At 40.0% G+C, this 12,249-nt stretch overlaps 1 protein-coding gene and 1 long non-coding RNA gene across 3 annotated transcripts in view; one reads left to right on the plus strand and one right to left on the minus strand.

Annotated features, from left to right (window-relative positions):
* The window catches only part of CDK6 (cyclin dependent kinase 6), a 138,719-nt gene that overhangs the window by 95,226 nt on the left and 31,244 nt on the right, over positions 1 to 12,249 (plus strand). For both annotated transcript variants that reach the window (XM_065832134.2, XM_065832135.2), the window contains exon 5: positions 1,317 to 1,426. In XM_065832134.2, the coding sequence (XP_065688206.1) occupies positions 1,317 to 1,426 (110 nt within the window). The remainder of the gene's footprint in view (positions 1 to 1,316; positions 1,427 to 12,249) is intronic.
* Positions 8,831 to 12,218, minus strand: LOC139827286 (uncharacterized). Its single transcript, XR_011737752.1, has 2 exons — positions 11,816 to 12,218; positions 8,831 to 10,206 (listed from the first exon to the last, which is right to left on the minus strand). It is a non-coding gene; the product is annotated as an uncharacterized lncRNA (long non-coding RNA).

Genomic DNA, 12,249 nt, shown 5'->3' on the forward strand with positions numbered 1-12,249 from the left:
TGAATAGAGATCAAAGTGTTTAAAAGGACCGTTAGCAAATATGACCACTTGTGCAAATATCCGTGAACCTCCCTTCGACAGCCTTTTGGTGGTTCCAAAAGCTGTCAGGGCATGTAATGATTGTAATAAATGTTGTATTTGCTTTTGTTTCAACTGACTTTCACCAGCAAATTCAGCTGGTAACTTCCAATGTTATTTTTGCTTAGAAGATAATTATGTTGTTGTCATTAAAAAAAACCCCACTCTTCTTACACATTTCCTTGTACTGGTCTTGAAATTCAGAACTCACTATCTTATTTAACAATTTTTAAAGTTTTCATTCTTATCTTTGCACTTGTTCCTTGTCAGTGTTTTTACTTTGTTTCATGCTCCTCCTGGATGTTTGTTAAGGAACAAACAAACCAATAATTGCTGAGACCCTCCCTGCTCCCAGATTTATAGTCAGAGGTTTAAATTATAGCACACACTAAGAAAATGTTGGTATTTAGCTGATGATCATGTGTTGTTATGGCTGGATTATAACTGCATTCAGGAGCAGGATACTCCCCTGGCTCTAAGATTATATTCTAGCAACATAAGAGCTCATGCAGGACTCTGAAGAAGCTCCTTGTGTTCTGTAAATATGCTGAAGATGATACAGTCAGCTTCATCGCTATTTGGTCTACTTGTGGGAAACAAAAGGATAAATATAAACTGTCCCATCTCTGTTGTGGGTCCAATGTGCAGGACTCATCAAAGCACATCGACGAAGCAGTGCCAGTAAAATTCCCCCTGGGTCTCTACAACATGTTGTGACATGACCACTAGGACAAGAGCAGCCTAAAAGCAGATGCTTTGTGTGGCATGTCCCTGGAAAAGGGTGTATCATGTGGAAATAGATTGCGAGAGAAGTTAGTGCTGGTCCAACCAACAGCACATGGGCAGAGACAGTCATACAGCTATAAAGGTCATGAAAACTGACAGTATAAGGTACCTCTATGTGGGAGGAAACCACAGTGGACAGCACTGAATGCCTTTGTAAGGGACATCTTTGGGGAGGTCTTGACTTAATCTGTATCCAGTTGATAGGGGGAAAAAAATAAATATACACATGTAAGTATATATATAATTTCTTTCTGACTCATCATCACTGCAGGTATCCATACTGAGACTTTCCATACAGGATCCTTTTCTATGCACTGACCAAACCAGTTTGTCCTAATGTGTGAGATTTTACAATTTGGATTAAATTAAATTGGATCTGTATACACAACACTTAGAAGATTGTAATTCTGTAGCTGAACGTGCTCTCCCTTATGTTCCTTTTTGTTTTACAGGTCGTTACTTTGTGGTATAGAGCTCCTGAAGTTTTGCTTCAGTCCAGCTATGCAACACCAGTTGATCTCTGGAGTGTTGGCTGCATATTTGCAGAAATGTTCCGTCGAAAGTAAGAAATACAGTTTTATTTTCTTCATGATTTTTCAAATGAAATTTGAAAAAAATGTGCAGTAATGTCTGGTACAATACACTGCGTCACATTTATATTGGAAAGGCCTGATAGGATGTTTTATTTGCAGCGAAAAATGTAAATGCCTATTGTGAATTCGTACTTGTTGCCATTTTGGAGTCTTTATTTTTTGAGGGGAATATGCCTCAGCTCTTGCTAAAGCCTGTATGAGCATCATTGTATACTTGTTGCACACAAATCCAAATGCAGATAAAAGTAGGCTAGAGAGAGTGTTGATCAATTTGAGTAAAGCTGCGTTCTAGAAAGGATTTACCATGAGGAAGACAGAGCATGTTGGTCAGCAGAGTCTTTTTGCTCTGGAGTTTGTGTATTGGAGCATCAGATGTTTGCTTGTAGCCCCTCTTGACGTATTTGAGATCTCAGAAGTCACTGATTTCTAGAGATAGGAAACAGAGGTAGGATTTTTTTAAGAGTAAGCTATTTCGCCTGAGTGAAGAGAGATAGTTAAATGTAGCCCAAAACCAAAACCCAGATAAAATACTTTTTGGGGGACTGATTCGATTAAATTGGCTACAAAATATTACAGATGGATGCAGATGAGTTGTGAATGCAAGAGGAACATTTGTGTACTGGTCTTTCCCCATGGAAGGATACTAATATGGAGGTTGTACCATGTAGGGTATGAGGAGGAACAAATCCCCAAGAACCTTAACAAGGTAAATCTGTCTCGATATTAACCCAATCACCTGCATTTTGCTTGAGCTTACTGCAAAAAGTGCATGTTGTCATCACTGGGGTGATCTCCATGTAGAAACTGCATAGCATTTTGTAACACCTACTGTGAAATCAAATAATATACACAAAGAAAATGTGGAAGAAAATGATATGCTGAGTGGCTTAAAAAACAAAATCAGTATCATTTACAAGGAGAAGCTGTACTGCAAGGGCAACAAGAAATAACTAATTTATACAATATGAAGTTTAAAATAATAATTGAAGTCTTGCAAAATAGCATTGGGATTCTACTATTTATTAATATTACTATATGGAAAAATCATTTTTCTTGGGCGTCTTGCCTGGTCAAATGGCCTGGGTAGAATTATTATACTCCACCCTCTCTGTTTCTGACTCAGAAATGAGATCAGAAAATGGTTTTAGGAGTGTCAATTAAACCCTCCATTGCAAACTTTTAAAGATTTAATCTTACCCCATATACAGCCAGGTTCACAATAGCATTAAGCCATTGATATTTCTTCTGATTTAAATAGCAGAGTCAACAACTTCATTTCAGCAATTGCAATAAGAATGATACAGGACAAAAAACTGAGCACATGACTTTATTTCATGCTCGAAACTCTCATTTTTTTCTCATTTAATTTGCAGTATTCTGACAGAGGAGAAATATTGCAATACACAAGCACTACCTATTTAATTTTCCCTTTTATAATGTACAAGCCTCACTGACTCTCTAAATCCAACACAGTAAATTAAATTAGAGACAGTTAAATTTTCTACTTGTTTACAAATGCAAATATTACATTAATATTACAAAATCAGAGATAGCTTTTTAAATGGAAACGAGATCTGGCTTGAAGCAGAGTTTGATAAAACCAGGACTTCTATTATTCTTGCCAAATGCAGGGTCAGTCTGACATTCTCGGTCCTAAATTTGGGAGACTGTCAAAAACTGTAGAGGTCAGGAATCTGCCAAGTCTGTATGTACTATGCTGTTTCATTGGAAACAGTACGACTTTCACATACTTCAGCACACAAGCGTGATTTGGTAGACTAACCTAAAGCCTCATTGCCATAAAGCTCCAATGAACAGCACCGAATGCTCTCTCCATGGACTGTTGCATTGGGTTAATGTTGCAATACGCTCCGCATGATATATGTTGTCTTTCTGATTCTCCTGATGGATTGCGAAAGAAAACCCATGTTACTGTGACCTCGGTAGCAATAAACTGTAAAATTTTGCAAACGCCATGGATTATTTCCAAAGGATTGAATAAATACAACAACTATTTCTGCTGGAAAATGGTAGCACCCTTGGGTAATCGCCCATCTGCGTTTCCACTGGTGTCGATAGGGTAAGAGTACGAGAGCGCAGCTAAAGCTTAGGGGTACATGTTGGTTTGACATTAAGACAACCTTTTCTTTTTACTGTCTTACTCAGTATGCCTTCTTTCCCTACACTCTTTTGATTTCACTTTGAAAGAGTTTAAAGCTCTAATTTTTAGGAGATACACTGAGACTCCTCTGGGCTTTTTTATATCACTAGAATGGGTTCAGAGATAAAACACTGCACAACATCACAAAACAGATCAGAATCCTGTTTATGCCAAGAAGACATCTGACAGTTTGAGTTTGTTAAAGTAGTTTTGTAGGCTGTTACAAACACAGTCAGGATGCTGTAGGTTTGGACAAGTATAGGAGAGAAGTGAGCTTTGTATGAATGGTCCAGTCCCTACGTTACAGATCGCTGTGTCTCTAAGTGGAAGGCACCTTATTTAATTTAAATTACCTTTATTCCAAAGCAGTTTAAGACAAATGCAAAGTATTTGTTTAAGAAATAGATCCAGAATACACAAAACCGTATAAAAGAATTCACAGACACACACACACACACAAACATCTCTATCTAGATATGGCGAGAATAAATCTGAACATTTCTCTCATCTTGGCTCACTCAGGTAAACAAATGACATTTCTCAGCTAAGGACTATCGTCCTGTGATGTGAGGTTCGTATAAAGTCATAGCTATATTTAAAACATGCACATTTTAATTATGATGCCGATTTGTAGGCTTCTGCACACATGAATGCACAAAGGTTGTGTCCTGAAGCCCCTCACACAGGTTCCCAAGGATCCTGCTGATCTACTTACAGACCAGCAATAAATTGCTCAGTTGTCAGGTGTATGTGTTATGTATGCAGAAACTATCTGTCTTTGTGCATCTTTTTTCTGTTCATGTGCACTGCTGATGAGAGCATCCCCAAATAAAGCATTACTTGAAAATTTCCGTATATGTTAGTTTCAGTTTTTAAATTTCCTGCCTACTTAAATATGTTGCAGTGACTTATAGACACATTTGGATGGACTGTCCTTATCTAACGAAAGTGTAAACATGTTTGTCACAGTTACTGTTTTCTTTGTGATTTAAAAGCTATGGTGCATTGATAATAATAACCATTAAGGTGAATTGTAAACTGTGCTATGAGTTGTTACATCACAGAATATCTGTAATATGACTGCACATCACAGAATTCCACAGAGATACAGCTGGCAGGACTGACGGAGGCCAAATAGTGCGGGGGCCATCCTTTGGCACAGCAGGCAGATCAGCGTTTTTTGTTATGTTTAGGTTAAAAAAAGGATTACTTATAAAAGGTTTCACTCTAAGGCCGAGCATTTTCCTGGCCAGTAGCAAAGGGCCTTGTACCTCCTACTCAGTGAACAACTCATTAAAGAGAAAGGCAAAGACGGGAGTAGCATCCATGTCTGTGGATACATGAAAATCTTCCAGCTGGCTCAGGGGCTGCGGGCGGCTCCAAAGCAGGAAGTCATGACCAGTCCTTTGGGGGAAGAAAGAAATGTGTCTCTTCTTACTTGAATTAGGTAATACTTAATCAGGTGAATGAGTGTGAGAGGGGAAGAAGGCTGGAATCTGAGTCTGGGTGAAATGATCTACAAAAGAAAGCAGGGATCACCGATCTCAGACTCTCTTCCAAGTAGGCAGTCTTGAGAAAAAAATGTGGAAATATTTCAATGCTTCATTGTTAGTGCATCTATATATGCCTGGTCTTTAAAAACCACAACCCTGTATGATTTAAATCCTGCACAGGCTAGGGTGGCAGTAGGTGTGTATGTGGAACTAATAAGTCAGATATCTATATAATAATTCGAGCTACGCAAATTTTACCATAATATTGAACAAGCAATTGAGTTTATCTTTCTTTGTAGTAAAAATCAGGCTAAAAATCACCAGAAGAGACCATCAGTTTTTGTAGTCTGTGTTATATTCGTAGCTCAGTCAAACTGAAAAAGTCATATGATTGAGAGTGGCCAGTGCTGTGACTGCATGTGCAATCTTCATAAACATTACAGGTAGCAGTTCAAACCCAAAGCTTGAAACAGTCCTCTTCCAAAAACCTTTTCCACCTCCCCAGACCAAAAGTAAGACAGTATTATCTCAGTGCCCTAAGATTCTTCCAGCCAAGAGGGAAATTAATTCCATGCACATGGGCTTCTTACTGAAACTTTTCATTTGCCAGTTCCATGGTGTTTTAGTTAGCCTGCTGTTGGTAAGGTCATCAGTCCCAGAATTTCATAAGCTTCAAGATTGTCACAAATACCATGAGGATATTAGTTATTCATTTTTAAACATGAAATCATGTTTTCAACAGTTGTCTCATTTTTCAGTTTACATTGCCAGTTCCTAATACAGGAGACAGTTATTGTATTGCTTGAAAACTGTAGCAACAGAAAAGAGACGTGGTGGAACAAGTTCCCTGGTAGACACAAATAACACACATAGGGAAACAAGCTGTAGGCATATAAGTCATATTTCAGTGGTATAAATTTGTCCAGTTAGAGAATACATCATCATGTGTGGAAAAGCCATGAGTCCAGGACTTTGTTGCTCTACTAATGTATGCAGATGTGATAAAACCAAAGTTTAGAGCCTGATCTGATGATCAGGCTGTGGTGTGAGCACTGGATTTGGGACCTACAGGCTGCCTTTAATCATAAAACATGTAACAGGTTTAAAAAGCTAACAATACACCCATATTAATTCTTAAATACAATGTCTTACAGTATAGATTAATTGTGTAGCATCTTTCACACTAAAACATAGTAAATCTTTATTCCCCTTTCCAAACAAGCCATAGGTCATTAGAAGAGTTTGAAATGCAGCCATGAGATTCATTGAATGTACTTTTTCTGTGTCAACTCCAGAACCAGGTGGTAGGACAGGTCTGTGGAAGGAGATGGGCCATCCACCTGCCCATGAATTCCACCTCTACTTGTGAGCTAGGGAAGAGCAGTTGGCTCTACAGCTTAAGTTTCAGTCAATGCTTTGTGGGATAAATATGGTCAAGAGATTGCAGAATAAAATAGACAAGTATAACAGGAACACCTGGTTTTAAGGAGTCTTTAAAAACTGAAGCTGGATAGGAAAGTCTGAACTTCTGAGTGAAAAGAATAACTCTTTTTAGATGGGTCATGTGGTAAAGTCTTTGCTTCACTGAAATCATTGTTGAAATGAACCCTGACTTCAAAGGGGATTGTAACCTCACTAGAAACAATTTAGTGCAACAGAGTGGCACAAAGAGCAGTGCAGTTAATCTTTGTTAATGTACACCTTGCAGCCCTTGGAGTGATCTCTGTGAAAGGCAGTGTTGCAAACTGGCAAGGTGCAGAGGATATTGCATAGCATTGTCCCAGCTTCCATTCCTTGCGCTTCTTTCAGTGATCCTGTACAAGCTTCGCGTTGTCTTATCTGTGAAATAAAGCTCAACAGGAACTCCCTGAGACTGTGAGACTTTCATTCAAAATATAGGTTGGAATGTATGTGAGAGATAGGAAGAACTGTCCGTTGAAGAGCTGAGGCTGGAATTCATGGCGTCTCTCTTCTATTCTTCATGAAACTGCACAGCACAAGCAAAAGAGCATGTCCAAGCTAAATTTGCAAGAGTTTAAGCCTCTCTGCTAGTGTGATTGTTGTTATTTGTCTGCCTAAAGATCACACATGCACAAAAAAAGTAGTTTCAAAGGAAATCAGACAGTGAGTGTGTGAGCTACTGTGTGCATGTCCTTATCCAGAGAAGGAGGTACATACTCCCATTTGTGACCAGTAGGCAACTAAGTGATAACTCGTAACAGAGCCTACAGGTCCTCTGCTGCTTTGAATGGGACAGGTAGCTTTTATCTCGGAAGAGATCTGTAGTCCAGTTCATCCTTGAGTCTGTTCTTGTAACCAGCATCAGTTTCATCATGCACTCATTTGGTCTGAATTAGCTGTTCCTATAGGTGCTAACCTCTCACAGATGAAGTCTTTAAAAAAAATTTTGAAAAAATTAGGTATACATCTGGCACCATACATTCAACAGCAGAACCACAGGTTCTCATCTGCCTAAGCATGTTCTTCATCTGAAGAATGGAGAGAACAGTGGGCTTTGGGCAAAGTGATTAAGAGAAATTCTGCTATGACAGATAATTGCTTGGAAATTGGAAGTACTGTGTCCTCTACTCCAGACATATCCTGAGTTAGTCATTCCTTGTGATGAGTTGCTTTGCTGTTGAATGGTCTTGAGGAACAGACAATGAATCCATAACTTCGCAAATGCATACCTGATGGGAGGATTTATATGTACTTAGTGCCCTCATTTCAGATTAAGCAACAGTATGTCATCACTTAAAAATGTTTTCCATTAATATTGTTCAATTATCCAAAGCATTGGAGGGAGCAAAAACATTGGTTTGAAGCCTGTAATGAACAGTAAATATCATATACTGGAGCATCAGCAGCAAAATACTGCGCAACTTAATACGCAGCTTGTTTTTCTAAGTACCATACATATTCTTGCCGTAGCCTAAGTGCCTCAGCGCAGGCAAAGATGTGACCGAAGATAGTTTTGTTTGGATAGGACCAGAGGAGAGAGGCCACATAATCATATGATACACCATAAACAAAACTCTTTCTCAAATTGAAATGAATGGATAAACCTAGCATGATTTATGTAGGGTAGGAAATCATGGGAAAATCACCAGGATTTCTGTAGGGAAGGATTATATTCTTTGTCTTTTTAGAATTATATTTATTAAGAGTTGGTTTGCACACTGTTATGAATTGCCACCAAACTGGGTTTCTAACTTCTTGCTATGTGTATGGATATTGCAGATGAAATCCTGATCATACAGAACACAAGAGAAAGGCGGGGAACTCTGACTGACAGTAGTGAAGACTTCAGTTTTGGTTTACCCTCCTGCACATACAACACTAGTACCATGAACAGTGTCTTTAAAGAGACTCTAAAGATAACAAAGAGAATCTAAAACATGAGTTGTGCCATGCAAGGAACTGTGAGGCATACTTCTATGACACAGCTTTGTCTCACTTCAGATGTGTTTTCATTCTTTGTCAGTTATTTTACTGTGCTTCAACATATCTGGTCATTTAGTCCTCACTGTTTTAAGTGGGCACTGTGGCTATGCAGCAGTAGGAATATTTTGCTTTGCTTACTAGATCCTCTATTTCTCCATACAGTGAAGTTTCTACCTTTATTCAGCTTTTAGCTTAACCCTCCCTTTTTGTGCTCTGTTATTTTCAACACATTTCTGAAATGCCTTTCAAAAGGGAAAAAGAAGAGAGCTGTCATATATTTTCAGATCTTCTTTATGTTGGAAAGATGAGAGAAATAGAGGGAGCAAAAGAGGAATTAATGAAAGAAACAAATGATATGTATAACTGGATATTGGGAGAGAAGGTAATAAAACCAAGACAGTAGAGACATCTAGGCAAAACCAACCGAGTTAATACAGCCATAAATGCTGCTTATAACTTCAGTTTTTTGTATAAACTGGCAAGTATCTTAAATGTGGTTAGAGAGAGAACTGTTCTCTTTATCATGCAGCAATTTCAAACACAGACTTCGCAATCATATTATCTGTTGTTTTCCAGTGAACCTTAAAACAACATATCTAGTGGACCAAGAGCTCAAAACTGTAATCATTCACTTGTCTTCTTGCTCATGGTTATATTTTGGTAGCAGGAAAATTAAAACAACAACTTTTTTTTCCTTTTCTGTTTTGTCTTTGTTTTAACAAGCAAATGTAAATGTTGCAGCTTAAAACAGTAAAAGCTACACAGCCTGATTTGTAACATCTGAGCCAAGGTACTGTACAGTTCTGGCCTAAGTTTGTTTTTGCCATTTTTAGAAATTATCTTGTTTTGTTACAAGAGTGATTTAAGTTGCAAGTGCCATGAAAGTTCACCACAGTCCAGACCAACTGTACTGGGAGAAGGTTTGTTCCTTGGAAAGATCTTGTCAGCATTCAAAATTCTGTGCTTTGCACTTTTCCTCCTTTATTCTTCTGCCATTCATGTGCACATGGGCGTGTGGGAGGCTGATGATTTTTCCAAACCAGACCTAATGAAATAGGATTTTTTTCTTCCTTCCCAGATAGGTGGCCAACCTATTACAAAGATTTTTTTCAAGCATTTTTAAGTTGAATGGACCCAGGCCACAATTTAGCTTAGTGACCTTAGTGATCTGATGGAAAAACAATAACATTTTGCTTCAGACTTAACAAACAAAGAAAGGCAGAAGACTGCACTTGTTCATGTTATTCCAGTTTTTGGAGAAGCAGGGTTGTTTCCTGTTTAATCTGATCTCGAAGGTGGAACTCCCATTGGCTTTGGGCAGAGTACCAATGCACGTTAATGGAGACAAGGGCAAACAGTCAGAGTAACACCACCAGTTATTGAGTACAAAACAAATACGAGTTTCTGAGACAGCATCATACCATTAAAAGTAGAATACTGTGTTGTTTTTCAGCTCACATATTCCCTCAAGCCTTTTCTAGCTGATATCTTTCTAGGTGTCTACAGTTGGTCTGATTGATAGCCGTTAGTCAAATCCAGCAGCTGTATCAGTCTGTGGTTGGAGACGAGTGGTGAGTGAGTGCCAGGCCATTCACTTGTGGTTTTCCTTCTAGTTTCCAGCTGTGCCAGACGTTCAGTCAGAGGAATAGATCTGTTGGTAAGGGAAACCGTTGATAAACCAGAGAAACCAAAAACTGTCACTACCCATGACAAAAAAACAGAAGGGAACTTTGAGACAGGCATAAGAAGACCTGCAGAAGTGGTGTTAGCTGACCAAGTTTCATTTGACTGTTGGGCTGGGTTGGGCTGGGTGGCTCTGGGATGGCGGCTGGTGGCTCAGGAGAGAGCTCCCTTCCTGGAAAGCTTCCCGTAGCTTCAGCGTGTGCAGGTGGCACAGCACTCGTCTGAAATCCCCCAGAGCACGTCATCCTTAGAAAAATATACATTCCTTAGAAGGGTGATATAGCAGTCCATGCCAATCTGAATTAGCCTGGCCAGAGGTCAGAGGAAAAGGCCTTGTGGCTAGGAGAAAGACCACAACATGTCAGTCATGATGTAGATATTTGTAAGTCCTTGGAATTAACGTTGTAGCATTTGTAATGGATATTTGGAAATGCAGCTGGCAGCAGCAAGGTCTGGCTCCCTCATGCTGAGCTGTGCTCGGCACAGCTGTCAGCCGGTCAGTGTGAAGGTACCACCACCTTTGTGTCTCCTAGAGCGTCTCAAAGGCAAGTTCATTCCTTGGATAAGCCAGAGCAGCCTGAGGGCTCCTTGGATGGTATCCCCAGATGCAGGTGGCTTTCAGCAGTCACTCCAGCAGCCAGAGAACAGGAGGGAAGCAGAGCAATGTTACTTGTGCCCCTTCCTCTCCGGCCTGCAGAGGGACAGCCAGCTGTACACTGCCCAAAGACTTTCCTTTTGAAAGGGTCTCCTGGCTCTTGCACACAGCTTCCCTCTTCAGGAACTTGGCTGAGAGAGGCTTTGCTTTTCACCTAGAGCTTGGCCAGGGGAAGCTCTGTGTACTTTTGTTTGACTGCTAATGGAACTAAACATTGTTTTTATTTACTTTTCTCTTTCATAAGAAAATGGCTACTAAAAGGTATTTAAACTCTGAATAGTATACAGGATCCTTTCCTGGACACTGGTGCACTCCAGGGTGGGGGGGGGCAAGACTAGATTTTAACTGTCGCTCACGTTGCTGAGCTCCCAAGTGTGGGTTTTTTTCCAAACTGGCTGTCTAGTCAGAAATTTTGATCTGAACAGATTTACTGAGTTTTCTGTATGTGATTGTCCAGAAAAGAAATATAATACTTAGCTACCATTGATCAGTTGTGAAAACAGTATGTAATAGTTCATAAGTATTTAGGACAAATCTGTCTCACATTTGTGTCTTTTCTTTCTAACAGCTTCACACTAGCACTTCTCTGTATGTAGGTGGTCACCAAAGCTGTTAGATGTCCTTTATGTCTAAAAAAAAAAAAATCATAAATCTGCATGAAAGAAGTGGTGGAAAGTGCACCTAAAGGGACAACAGCAGGACTTTAAGCACAGCTAAGGATAAGAGAGCAAAACATAACAGCTTTCTGAAACGTTGTAGTACTTTGTACCAAGTAAATAGCTGGCTGTGAGAGGAGAGCTCAGAAAGTCAAAGTGAAAGCAAGAGGAAGTTTGATATTTAGATTTCTGGAAAGCCATTTCTGCAAGAGAACCACAGTGCCCAGAGGCAGCTCACCACTGTCTTTGCGGAAAAAAAAGCTTACCTACACCGTGGAGTTCAGACTGCTGCAGAGAGCTTGCCTGCTGGTCTGGGAGTCTGTGCTGTGGCTGAAGTTGCAGATGTCAAAGACCTAGATAGAGTCCTAATTTGGGGAGGAAGAGAGGTGGCCACAGCCTCTCCTGCATGTGCCTTGACTCTCAAAGAGCAGCACGCGTGGTAACCACACGTAGCTGGAGCCACCTTTGCCGTCAGTCCTCAGGGCCCCGGTGTTGGCTGGGTACTAAAAAACAGAGAAGAGGCATGGCAGGATGCAGCTCACACTAGTTCCTGTCCCTTCTTCCTTTGAAGCCACAGTTTGCCTTGTGATATGAATATGTGTTGTTGCCTTGCTTCTAGTTTTTGTTTGCACAGCGCCTGTGGCCCTGGCATCACATTCGCTTGTGCACTCTGCCTGACCTGCCAGCACGCCGGCCCTGT

This window comes from Patagioenas fasciata, chromosome 2 (genome assembly GCF_037038585.1).
Source record: "Patagioenas fasciata isolate bPatFas1 chromosome 2, bPatFas1.hap1, whole genome shotgun sequence".
Taxonomy (NCBI): Eukaryota; Metazoa; Chordata; class Aves; order Columbiformes; family Columbidae; genus Patagioenas; species Patagioenas fasciata.